General features: G+C 38.7%; 1 protein-coding gene across 2 annotated transcripts; it reads right to left on the bottom strand.

Moving 5' to 3' along the window:
* Positions 1-2,040: 2,040 nt before the first annotated feature.
* Positions 2,041-12,799, bottom strand: mphosph8 (M-phase phosphoprotein 8). Of its 2 annotated transcripts, none has more exons than XM_058392797.1 (14): positions 12,556-12,799; positions 9,389-9,538; positions 8,095-9,141; positions 7,935-8,010; positions 7,265-7,711; positions 6,387-6,509; positions 6,190-6,278; positions 5,350-5,490; positions 5,111-5,197; positions 4,792-4,946; positions 4,536-4,693; positions 4,308-4,432; positions 4,054-4,137; positions 2,041-3,929 (listed from the first exon to the last, which is right to left on the bottom strand). In XM_058392797.1, the coding sequence occupies exons 1-14, from the start codon at positions 12,655-12,657 to the stop codon at positions 3,888-3,890; spliced, it is 2,826 nt and encodes a 941-aa protein (XP_058248780.1). In that variant the 5' UTR covers positions 12,658-12,799; the 3' UTR covers positions 2,041-3,887. The 2 variants fall into 2 exon arrangements, with proteins under 2 accessions (XP_058248780.1, XP_058248781.1); XM_058392798.1 differs by having other exon boundaries at positions 8,095-9,138.
* Between the last annotated feature and the right edge of the window lie 884 nt (positions 12,800-13,683).

Raw genomic sequence — 13,683 nt, 5'->3', positions numbered from 1 at the left:
GAGCTTTTATTTTGACAGAGCCGTGACTCATGTTCCGGGCGCGTCCACGTTGCTGCACGTTTTGCGTGATGGCTGATTTACGAGCTTTCGCCTCACTTTATTGAGTGATGGAGGCGATTTGTTATAGGATTACTTACACCTACTTGAAACTGTTAAACAGGTCTTTCTTTGCCAAATGTGCAGATGATTAAATATATATATATATATATATATATATATATATATATATATATATATATATATATATATATATATATATATATATATACGTTTTAATCGGAATGATTTGAATTATCCTTACACTTATCCTTACACTTTTCTTTAATATAACGGCTTCCTTAAAATGATGCGAGGCCCTCGCTCTTCTCTGAGAGATATGAAGGAGCAGAAATTACTCAAAACAATTTATGGCATGTTATATATCAAAGATTACTAATTGCTTGCGTTTAATGATGCTCAGAGTAAACGATAGTTAAAAAAAAAAAAAAAAAAAAAAACAGCACAAGAACTCATTTTGAATCAAGGAGTCGATTCGGAGCCATGAGAGTCGACTCTCTTAAGTGAAATGGCGAACATTACTGCCAACTATTCTGGCAGCTCATTTGTAGTTTCATTTATTTATTTATTTATTTATTATTTATGTGTGTGTGTGTTCAAGAGAATAAACTTTAAGTATAAATGCGTTTCGTATTACATTCAGCGTCCATTTTATTAGAAACACCCGTACACTAATCCTGTGTGGTCTCCATTGCTGCCACATGACTGGATAAACGAGTAACTGTACTAACATCCATCCATCCATCCATCCATCCATCCATCCATCTATCTATCTATCTATCTATCTATCTATCTATCTATCTATCTATCTATCTATCTATCTATCTATCTATCTATCTATCTATCTATCTATCTATCTACCTACCTACCTACCTACCTACCTACCTACCTACCTACCTACCTACAGCTCTGGAAAAAAAAAGACCACTGCAAAATAATCAGTTTCTTATGTTTTTTTCTTACAGGTGCATGTATTGGTGAGATGAACAGTTTTGTTTCATTTTTTGTGAACTTTTGACAATATTACTCCTAAATTCAAAATATAACTATTGTTATTTAGAGTGTATATTTAAAGGAAATGACAACACGTCAAAATAACCCAAGATCATGATCATCAGTATTTGCAGAGCTTTAATAACTCAAATAAAACAAAATGCAAATAATTTGTAAACAAATTGTTTTAATTCTTTGGCTAAACAACATTAAGAAATCAGTATTTGGTGGAATAACCCCGATTTGCATGCGTTTTGGCTCCATACTCTCCACCAGTTTTTCACATTGCTGTTGGGGAACTTTATACCACTCTTTTTACAAAAAAGCAAACAGCTCAGCTTTTCTTGATGGTTTGTGACCATCCATCTTCCTCTTGATGACATTCCAGAGGTTTTCAATAGGGTTCAAATCTGGAGATTGGGCAGTGCTCTCATTTTTTCCCCCCAGAGCTTGCTTGCTTGCTTGCTCACTCTATCTCTCTCTCTATCTATCTATCTCTCTATCTATCTATCTCAGTAAGAATGTATGTGTTTGGGTGTTCACTATTCAACCCCCCCCCACTAGATTTGTGCCTCTTTTTCTTTTTCAACACAAGGGCAAACTGAATTCTGTTGTTTATGTTGTTCACTTTCAGAAATCCCCCAATCATAGTTTAAAATTAGGTCTCTAGAAACCATTTTATTTATTTAGCTGTTCTCCCCTTTTTTTTCTAATGCTCCAAGTTCTCAGGCTATTAAATGAACTCACCTTATGCTCTGGACCTCTGGATGATGATACTCCATTCATTTATATTTGTTTGTATATTATTTGTTTCACCTAGTCTGGTTTAAGAGACAGAAGTTAAAATTTAAACAGTAAATAATCCTCCACTTGTGGACTAATCCTCCACTAGTATCAAGGAGGGATATATCAAGTGGCTGTAATAATAATAATAATAATAATAATAATAATAATAATATTATTATTATTATTATTATTATTATTATTATTATTATTAACATATCTGGTTATTTGCTAGTAGAAGTATAATTGAATCTCTGGCAAGGAAGAGAAGTTTATAGGTTCAGGATGACCATCTTTTCTTCTGAAAATATAACATTTGTGTGCTCGCATAATTTGTAGGATGCGATTTGGAAGTTTGTATTTGTCTTTCAAACTGCAAGAGAAATATCCATGTAAGCTACAATGAGAATCAGCTTAATTGAAAACTAAAAGTACTATAGCATCATTGTTATATAAAGCCTGGTCTGCTTTTGTCCATGATGTGCCAGGTTATCACTTTTACTCCAGCCAACAATATTTGCTTACACTGATTCAGTAGTAGTACTAACATCTTACATATCAAGGTTATGCCTAGATGAAAATAGGACACATTCAACAGGATCTATAAATATAAAATGTAGACATATATAATGTAGCCATGCTCAGGAATAGAAGCAAATAATCCATATAAAAAGGTCATTCATATATCTAAATTATTTTTTTTTATCTAAACAATTAAATTAACAAACAAATATTTCTTTTTCAAATGTTATGGAAACATATGTACAGTTTATTTGAAGAGGAAGCCAAGTTGTGTGCATTCTCTCACTCTTCCATTTATCACACAGTAAGGTGGTAGCAAACAAAAACCAGTCATGAAATGACTCAAACAGACAGGGGGAAAATAAATTAAAAACTATGTTGTCCAGCACACTGTTTCCAGAAGAATCTCTAGTATAGTAACTCAATCCTGGGTGTAAACTCCCAATATGACCTAGTCTAATATTGATCTTCTAAATCGTAAATTGTAATCTATATTGATCATGTGACAATTATCTCAATTATTAAATCATGTGACAATCATCTCTGCAGATAGATTAGATGCTCTCCATTCATTTTGACCACCAAAATAACTAGTCATATTCAAATATCCAAATAAAAAGTTAGCATTTTAAACAGCTAACCAAATACACTGAAAAATGTGTATGCATTTAGCAATTTAAACAAGCCTAATGGAAGATAGAGGTAAGATGCTCAGTCCTAAACAAAAAGCATTATCAGACTTGGTTCCTCCAGCCTCTGAGCAGATACTAGCCCTTAAAACAGACACATCAAACACACATCTGCTTAGACAATACTTCCCCTGTACTGTTGAACAAACCCATACTACATTCATATACAAATGATTCTACAGTCACAGTTTGCCCCAGAGATCTGACTAAAGTGTAAAACAGATGAATGGGAAAGCAATGGGCAGGGAACTTTAAAAAGGTGTTTAAAAGGTCCAGTCTCATCTTGGTCCCACAAAAACAAAACCTAGTAAGCCAGAACAACGGACAGCTGCTCTCCATTTCACACACTAACTCTCTTTTACACATACACACACACAGGCAAGTCCATGGTGAAAAGACAATAACATAAAAGTACTATGGGTAAATGTGGAGTGATAAATTATTGTATTTAAAACAAGAAAAACCTTTACAAACAAGATTTACAAATGAGCCTTTACAAAATGTCTAATCCCTCACACACTTGTTTTGACCATGTATGCAAGTACAAACTTATAAAAAAAACAAAAAAACAAAAACGCAACAACAGAAATCCTGTAAAACTCATAAAACACTTCTGACACTTTGATGAATGTGTATCCTGGAGTCACACTCCAATGTCTGCTATGAAAGACTGGCTAGTGTATTCGGGCCTTCATTTCCAAGCCATTTAACTGAACATGAACCATCTCCTTCTTCTTCTTGGCATGTCTAGTGACACACGGTTTAGGAAGGATAGGTTTGGGAATTACTCTGGCTCTGAGCAAGATTTTCTGCTGAACTTGACCTTGAAGGAGAGTCTAGGCATCACTGTAGCTGGACTCTATATGCACCAATGAGAAGTTTAACCTGTAGAAACACATTAAGACAGTCTCTGGTTAAACACATGTTTCTATAGAGGCTCTCTGCATGTGTGTGTGTGTGTGTGTGTGTGTGTGTGTGTGTGTGTCTGGCACATCTGTAATGCCCTCACCTTAGCTGTGGGTGACTCGGCTAGGCGAATAAAGAGTTTGTTGGCTCCTTGAACAGGGCTGAAGGAATAAATAAAGTGGCTATCCTGTCAGAAGAAATAATATAATTAGATGGACTTACTTAATAATTAAGGTTATTAAGATTTCTAAATAATTAAAGTAAGTGAACTAATAATTAAGGTGTGTTTAGTGCTAAAACAGCAAGGCAGTAAAACAAACCCCAAAAGAGCATACTTATATGAATAAAGTGACTTACAAGGAAGATGGGCAGCTGGAACTTGTCATTAAGGATGACGGCATGTACGCTACACGGCCCACAGAGCCTGGCTGTGATCTCAGTCATGAAGTTAGCATGGAAAATGAAGAGAAGGATACCAGATCCTGTCAGAAGAAAAAATATTTTCACTACTGCCTCAGTGCTAATATAAGTTGTATAATGTTTATGGTGTTGCCATTTCTCTGGCTCCATAGTGCTGTGCCCTACCTTCTCCAGGTGCGTGCTGTGGGGGTTTGTAACTGAATTCCAGTGAGAAGTCTGGTCCCTCACATAGGCGATGGCAGGCCAGAGGAAACACTGGCTCAAGCAGAGCCAGACGTGTCTCAAAATATGCTCTGATTGTCTCCTCTGCCACTGTCGACAACCTGGGAGTAACAATCAAAAAGTGTTCACTGATGTAAATGTATAAAATCTGACTGTAGACTGTACTATATTATATATATATACACACATGAACACTCACGTCTGGATGTGGTCTTTGATGAGGTCATACACCATCATGTTGTTGCCGAGTTTGGCAGAGTGCAAGGCTGTTGTTTTGTGCTTGGAGAGGATGTTGCAGTCAGCTCCATACTCCAGTAGGAGGCGCACTACATCTGCATTTCCTCTCCGACATGCCTAACAAGGCCAACAATAATAAATGTGAAACTACTCATTCATAAAAGCAGGCGGACATAACAAACACGCAAACACAGAAGTCTAAGGAAAACAATTCATTTATCAGGATAGCTCTCACCGAACAACTCAAGGAACAAATCTCCCCTGCTCTTTCTGATCCTTACCTTCATAAGAGCTGTCTCCCCACCCAGTGTCTGAGCATTTAAGCAAGATCCTGCCTCAAGAAGAATGGCCACAGTGGTGAGGAAATTCTGGAGGGAGAGATAATTATGAGGTTAAAGCAGACCTTCTTTTTACCCCCTGACTGTAAGACACAGTGAGAGACATGAACAGATGTCTTCTGTGGTGAGTGTAAAGCAGCAGAACAGCTGCAGAACAGTTTTAGCAGCAAAGCAATAATTACCTTCTCAGCAGCATGCATAAGGGCTGTGGTGCCGTTCTTCTGCCGCCCATTAACCTTCACTCCTTTCTTTATCAGCAGCCGGAGGATATCATCCTGTCCACCTGCGGCAGCCAGCATGGACAGAGACATACCACTAGAATCCTTCAGGGGACACAGCAGGCCAACACACATGCACAGACACCCACAAAGATGAAGATATTCAGTAATATTACAGGTCAGTAGGTGACAGTACATAAAAGGAAGACAACACAATACAGCAATTAAAATACACAGGTATAAAGATAGCACTTCAGTATGGCTTCAGAAGTTAATGAATTGGGCTGTCAGGTAAAAATAGTAACTCATCACACAGTGTTCAAAAAAAAACTTCCAATTTTTGGGCTGTACTTAAACTGCATGCAAACACGCCACTTCTACAAGTTGATTTCTGTAAAACGAAACTGCACATTGCATGACCTCTCTTCAAACTATCATATTGTCTCTCAGCAACCTATCAAGATTGCAACATAACAGGTTTGTTTACGCCTTGTTTGCGTAGGCTAAGAAACAAAACCACTTTTTAACAAATGCAGCTTTTGAAGTGACCTAGACTACTGTCCTAAATGACATCAACGGTCAATATATGAATGATGAAATATCCCCAAAGATTATATACACGAACAAATAATTAAAAACCTTTTAGCCACCATCAAATATTATTACTATATAAAGCAGTATTCTAATTTCTTTTTAACCAGTATTTTGTTTCTAATCTATTTAACGTGCATACTGGTTACTAACAGTGTCATGACTAACGATTAAATTAGTCCTAAAAACAAGAAGGCTGTAGACACGTCTTACCTCGTGGTCTAGATTATAGTCCTCTTTGGAACTGAGTGCACGTTTCACTGCCATATAATTCCCATTTTTTATGGCATCCCGCAACTCAGCTGTGTTTAAAAAGGCAAAAGAAACAGAGTAAGAGGTGACAAAGAGTTCAAATATTTATGTGAAATTAGGACTGTTCTGTAGTGGTGTGGAGTTTGTGTAGAACTCACTGGGAGTTAAGGCTAGGGGCGAGAGATTCTCATCCTCTCCATTCAAGTGTTTTTGAAAATCTTCCAGTGTCATCCAGTCTAGCTTCAGCTCAACTCCAAGATTGAGCGAAGGCGGGCCCCTGTCTGTTACACAAAGCAAAGACAACATTTAAGTATGGCTAAAGGAATGCTCTTTGGGCCAGACATGCACAAAATTCACCAGAAATTTAATTTGAAACCTCTCAAGCTACAAGGTCAATTTAATACACATGAGAAAAGTAATCAGCTTTTCACTAAAAATTAGTCAGTATATAACAACCCATATACTACACATACACAGGTTGTAGAGCTGGGCCATATGACTCCAAACAAATTGCTTGAAAGCAGCAGACTTGACGTTAAAATGCTGTATTCATGCTTTAAAATGCAAAATGTAGATGTAAACATCATTCATTTTCAGTAACCACTTTATCCTGTTGACTCTATGATTTATGGTAGTGGAAGGAGCCCAAGGGAAGCCCATTTGGACTTGGCAAGTACATACATAGAAACTCTACAAAGATAGTAACCTGAGCCCAGGTCTGGCCCGGGGACCCCCGAGCTACCTGCTGCATGGCCGGCCACCCATTGTTCTCTTTACTAGAATTATTATTAGAGATTATTTTTTTCCATTTTCAACAGAATTCAATTCAGTACACATGAAATAAAAGTTTCACTACTGCAGCACTACTCTTCCACATGATATGAGCTTTGGTCATATTGAGCAAACAGGCTGTTTGAGTCTGACTGAGAGAGGCTAATTTGTTCATATTCTATTTAGATACATCTCAATATGAAAAGCTTTTAGAGAATAGAAGTGATTAAAGATCGCCCGATGTTGATGTAACAACTGTACAAACCAGGCGTTTTGTCAGAGCGTTCCAGGGGGTCCTGAGAGTCCTGATTGTCATCGCAGGAGATAAGGAGGCGAGACTCGCTGTCCTCCCGCCTCTTCCTTCTCCTCTCCTTCCATCTTGAGTCTTCGGTCGACTCAGAAGATGCCATAGCTTCCATTACAGACTTCCTGTCCAGCCAATTTAATCGGGCCTCCTCATCCAGTCTCTGTCTTTCTTTTTGCGCCTCTTCCATCCTACCCTTCCGCTCTCTCTGAGACTCCTCAAGCTTCTCTTTTCTCTTTTTCTCCTCCTCCTCCTCAAGCCTCTCTTTCCTTCTTCGCTGCTCTTCTTCTTTCTGCTCACGCTGAACATCCTCCTTCATCTTGGCCACTGGTTCATTTGACCGGTCACTCTTTTCTGTCTCCTGTGTGCTCTTTTCTTGTCTTTCATCGGTCTCCATAGCAATAGTGCCTGGAGGTTAGCAGAAAAAAATAAAATAAAATAAAATAAAAAATAAATATAAATATATATATATATATATATATATATATATATATATATATATATATATATATATATATATATATATATATATATATATATATATATATACACACACACACACACACACACACATATGGCAAAATAATTATCGAGTACAGGAGTTAAAGTCTGAGGAATCTGTGTCACTTACCCTCCTTTGCCTTGTCAAACTCAGGCTTCTGCACTGGAGACTCCTTTCTCACTTTTTTGTCAGGCTTCACTGAATTCTGCAACATGATCCCAAAGCCAAAATAAATACAATGCCTTTAAGCACACTTATCAAAAATAAAATAAATAAATATACTCTGTACCTTTGGTGTTGTGTGAGCTGCCTGTTTCCTAGGCACACGATCCTTGGCCTCACAGTTGAGCAAAAACTTCTCAAAGAGATTATTTGGTGCAGCACCCTTCTCTCCAGTTTCTTCCTTTTGCTCCTTCATCTCCTCCTCTCTCGGCTTGCTGGGAACAGCTAAAACTGTAGAGGAGGAAGAGGAGGAAGATACAGACGAATCCTTTTGAGGAGCAGCGTTTGAGTCTGGACCTTTAGGCTTGTTTTTTGCTTTTGCTGCAGCCCCGGTGTCACTGGAGTCAGGCTCATCCTCACTGCGAGATGACTTGGTGCTGCTCTTACTGCTAGTCAGGCTCTTCAACTTGTTTAGGCCACTCTCTTTAAGTAGCAGAGCTGAATTGTCTGTCTTTTTGGGGTTCTTGTCCTGAATCAATTCTCTAAAACCTTGCAGCTTCAGTTCAGTTTTTTTGTTCTTCTGTTTTGCCTTGGAAAGGTCACTCCCACTTTCACTCCGAGAGGACTTCTCTGTGGTTTTGGGAGTTGTTGTAGGTTTTGCTGTGACACTAAGGTTGCCTGTTGAAGAAGTGTCATCGGTGTATAATTCTGATGGTGCATCGCTCTTGTCTGTCTCATCATCTGAGGACTCGATCTCTTTTTTTGACTTAGACTTTTTCTTCTTCTTTTCATCAACAATTTCTTTTTTTTGCTTCGCTCCATCTTTAACTTTGATTTCTTTTTTATGTTTCTTTGCAGGCGCATCATCGTTATCATCCTCTTCCTTTTCAATAGTTCGCTTCTTGGGCTCTGTGGCCTTCTCTTTCTTAGAAGGTGGGGGTGTAGGAACTTTTTCCTCCTCTTCATCAGACTCGGGAGCAGGCAATGGTTTGTCCTCCTTCCATTTCTCCTTCTTTTTCTTTTTCTTCTTGTCCTTCTCGGACTTCTCATCCTCAGAGTCCTCTGCATGTTTCTTCTTTTTTTTCTTTTTCTTACTTGGGGACTCTTTTGGTCTATCTTTATCACTTTCACTCTCAGAGTTTGCATCAAATAGTTCGCTCTTCATAGGCAGCTTCTGAGGAATAATAAAACAGAGATATTACACTGTTCACAAAATGTTGCTTAATCACATTTTAATATGCAACAGATCCTTTCCTTTCGTGTAACATTTGGTTGTAAATTAAATGACGCAAAAGCATTTTTTAAGCTCTGTGGGAAATTTACTATAATTAACTATATATATTTATATATATATATATATATATATATATATATATATATATATATATAAATAAACTATAAATTACAGAGTATAGTCTCACCATGCTGGAGTCTTTCTTAAGTTTTTTCTCAGCCAGAGACCTCTCGTAGGCCAGCAGCACCTCACTACAGTCCTCCAGGTGAGCTTTGGGCTCCCATGTATCATCATCTGATGAATAGTTCTTCCAACGCACACGGTATAGCACCTCTCCCTGAAAAACATCACAAAGGCATTTTAGATTTATGACTGTCACAAGCATTTTAAAAACACACAGTAGCAGCAGCATTCATTTCCATTTCCAAATTCTACATGATAAAAGAAAGAAGTTCCACAATGTGTTTAATATGCAGTTAATATTACACAAACATTATGTGACACAGGTGAATGTCATGGACGTTCATCATTCACAATGTTGCTTAGTAACAGTAACCAATTGGACTACTCGTCTCTCTGCCTGTGTTTCTGGGCAGCACTTGAATAATCACTACAGCTTCAACACAAAGATCTGCATTCATTTGGATCAGAGTGGGTGGGCCTGCTTCCCTGTCAGTTGCACCACGGTTTCCTCTTACTGCTTATCTTGCTAGTCTCTTTTCCTTGGCGCTTCGATGTTTTCCTCTAACAACACTCAGTCTCATCTTTTAATTCACAGATGTAAGCCCCAACAGCAGCCATCTAATTAAAGTTATATGCTTACAGATTAGGCCTATTCCCTGTGACAGTGAACTTGAGTGAGCGTATTTATTTTATACACACATGGGATTGACTTTGGCACTTCATGTCATAATTATAAACAAGAAAAGTAAAAAGTAAGTATATTGTGTTGGTGTGTGTTCTCTGTCACTTAATGCCAAATTTGCAGCCAGAGTCAATCTGTTGAACCTTGGAAAGGCTGAATGGTCTCAGAGTCCTCTTAGGGGTTGTCTCCTGTTTCATTACTCAACCACTCTGTTTAGAGATGACTGGGTCGATGACAACAAACAGAGCAGATAGTATAAGTAGCTATCTATGTCACTATGTCATATGTATGCCGACTGGTGTATTTCCCTGTGCAGGATCATTTTTACACCAGTTTCACAGACGATAAACAGACATTGAAGTAATGTGATTACATTTTTTTCCCTTAATACACAAATATTAAGGGGTATATTTACTATTCAGAGAGATGATTAGCTCTGGGGCATTTTACAATATAATACTAAATGTCAATACATCAATTTAGTGCAAATAAATTACAATTCATGTTCATCTTGTTGCTTTTGTCTGCAACCTTATTTACATTAAAGCAGAAACACAGACCTGTGTTACGAACACAAACACAGAGCCAGTGACTCCTGGTCAATGTCTGTGAATAGGCACTGCCTCAATAGAGAGGAGAATACACAGACTTATAATAGTGCTGTGTGCAAACTATTGGATTTTACTGTCACTGTACCTCATCTGGCATGTCACATGGCTCTAAAGCACCGATGTTCATGGAGTATGGTCCAGAGGAGCTTGAACACACATGATAAGTGAGACATCTCTCATCTTCAGCAAACTCTCTTACTCTCATTTCACTTACAGTACACAATTATCCAACCTAACATCAGTGACTTCTGCTCCCTTTTGTCTCTCTCTCTCTTTCCTGTTCCTCTCACACTCCACTACAACCTAAAATGAGCTGAGACACTTGAAAAAGCACAGCATACAACAACGACTAACCGTCATGATATTCACCTCCACCTGTATACTATCATCTCATTGCACCAGAATACTTATTTATCTAACTTAATTGTCATATGCATTGATAGTATGCATTATACCGTTACCCTTTACCTATAAACTGTTATCATAACTTGTTGCACCGTAACCCGATTTATTTCATTGCCATCTCTGCTATTTGCTCGACTAGCTGGATACTAACTGCATTTCATCGCCTCTGTATTTTGACAATGATAATAAAGTTGAACCTAACCTTAAAAAAAAGAAAAAAGAACAGACACCAGTTTCCCCACACTCACATGACTGTAAGACTTTTACTAAAGTGGGAATCATCATAACCCAGCAATAATCAAAGACAGTCATGCACAAAGCAGTTACAGATAAAAAAAAACGTTTTTTTTTGTTAACATGTTAGCTGAAGAAAGAATAAGGCCTGTTGTGAAGTAGGGCACAGGCCTAGAGCAATCAGCTAGCATTTAACACAACACTTCTGCTCTGTGGTATTGTGTCAAGTTGTAATGTGATAGGCGTCAATACCAGACAGTTCATAAAGCCTCTCTCAACAGGAAAGGAAAATGTTGACGAGACACACAGCTACAAATTACAAGCCGACTAAAATGGTCTCAACTGTCCAGTGAAAACTCAGGCATGCGCGCACACGGGCGCGCGCATTAATCCCTCTGCGCATGTAAAATACATGATATCTGGTTCATGCATTGATATGTGTAGGGCTTATCTGAAAATGCTGATTCACCCAGTTAATTCTCAATAAAAATAGGGTAGTTAATGTGTGTATCATGAGTGCATTGTAGCATGTGCTCTCTAAACTAATCTCAATGATTTGCGTACTTTAGATTGCTGCTTTCTAAACAGAGCTGCACTGCAAATCGCTTTAAGAGCCAAAAAAATAAACATAACCAGTTCGGCAAAATTTCTTGCAAAACATTTACTCTGTAACCCTCGCGCAATGATTACTACACGTCCCTCAACTATCTCTGTAACACTGTTACCTCACCACGACAGGTCAACAGGGCTGGCAGGGCAGGAGACGGATAAATCCTTTTACTTTTCTCTACTTCAAATCATGACTCCCAAAAAAAAAAAAAAACCCTCCGTGCCTTTTCTAACCCCAAACCCTGCGTTAAACTACACCAACAGCCCCGGACAAAGCACCATAAACAGACCGTGCATAGTTGTTTCTATAATAATCTGCTGCTATCTTGTTGGCTAAAGTCACTCAGCAATGAAATGACCCTTGAAGCTAGCCTTCAGCTAAAGCTAGGAAAGTTAGCCAAGCTTACGTTGGCTAAGCTAACTCCCGAGCAAGTGTAGCATGCCTGCTCATTGTAAAAGTCAGCCTCTTCACCTGTGCCTGCACAATTTCAGGACTTTTCATCAAAGGAAAGAAAAATGCTACGCGTAGCTTATTTATCTAATCGGGTTTAATGTTGAAAGAGCTGCTGCGCCAGCTAACAAGATGGCATCCAAGCTAGCATGATAGGGACTAGCCAACTAGCTACTCACATCTTCCACTCGCATGTCAATAATCCTTTCCACTTCGTATACATCCTCTTCTTCGTCCTGTTCGCTGTCCCCAGGGTCCGCTCTCTCTGCACCGGAATCCATTTGTATATGCAAGTTAAAAAAAAGCCAATATCCTTCTTAACTTGCTACATGAACAGCGTTACAAGAAAAGACCTCGCCTTAACGCACATACTCCTCTGGAGAGCAGCAGGAGCTGTTCTGGTTAAGGTGGACGCGGGGGCGCGCGGGGCGGGGCGGGGCAGAACGGACCGGGGACGACCCTCTGTGGGCGTGGAGACACCGCCCAGCATCACAAGTGACCCTCGCCCCACAGAGAAACACTCCTAGATTGCGAATGAATGTTATGAGTAAAACCGAACACACCAGTGAGATCCACAGACACAGACAAAGTTTTATTCCAGATTGTGAAAAGTATTTATAGTCAAAAAGATCACCAGGCGGAGGAAATAGTCCATCGGTCGTCCCATAAGCGGAGGTTTGTGATGCTTTGAGCCGACTCTTTTAGGTGAACGTTAAGAGCCGACTCACATATATGAAGCTTTTTGTAGGCAAAGTCAATTCGATTCATTGATCAATTCGAATACTTGTTCCAGTTGATGTCAAGGAGCCGATTCGGAGTCGGCTCTTATTGGTCAGCTGAACCAAAATAACTGATTCAATGAGAAGAGCTACATCACTATTGATGGCCCTGATCTTAAAGAAAAAAGACCTGCATATACAAAAGAAAAAGCAGCACACGTGACTTCTTAAATGTCAATTAATTTTTTTAAACATTTCTGACAGCAGTGTGAGAAAAATTACAGGTATATATTCATGAGCTTATTATTATGATTCCTGCATCATATGGTTGTATGTTTGTATGAAATGGTTCTCTGACTGTATTTCACCATGGTTTGAAATCTCATATCTGAAGCAGTGAATGAAGCCCATAATTCATGTTATGATTACATGCTTTTACAAGTGTCTTCTCATCCTCCATTATTGTAGAGCTGTTGTTGTCCTTTGGCTGCTCCCTGTTTAGGGTTGCCACAGCAGATCAACCGATCCACACATTTTTGTATTTTGGCACAGGTTTTATGCCGGATGACCTCCCTGATGCAACCCTCC

Source organism: Hemibagrus wyckioides, linkage group LG06 (genome assembly GCF_019097595.1).
Source record: "Hemibagrus wyckioides isolate EC202008001 linkage group LG06, SWU_Hwy_1.0, whole genome shotgun sequence".
Classification (NCBI taxonomy): Eukaryota; Metazoa; Chordata; class Actinopteri; order Siluriformes; family Bagridae; genus Hemibagrus; species Hemibagrus wyckioides.
This window is presented reverse-complemented; position numbering and strand designations above follow the sequence as displayed.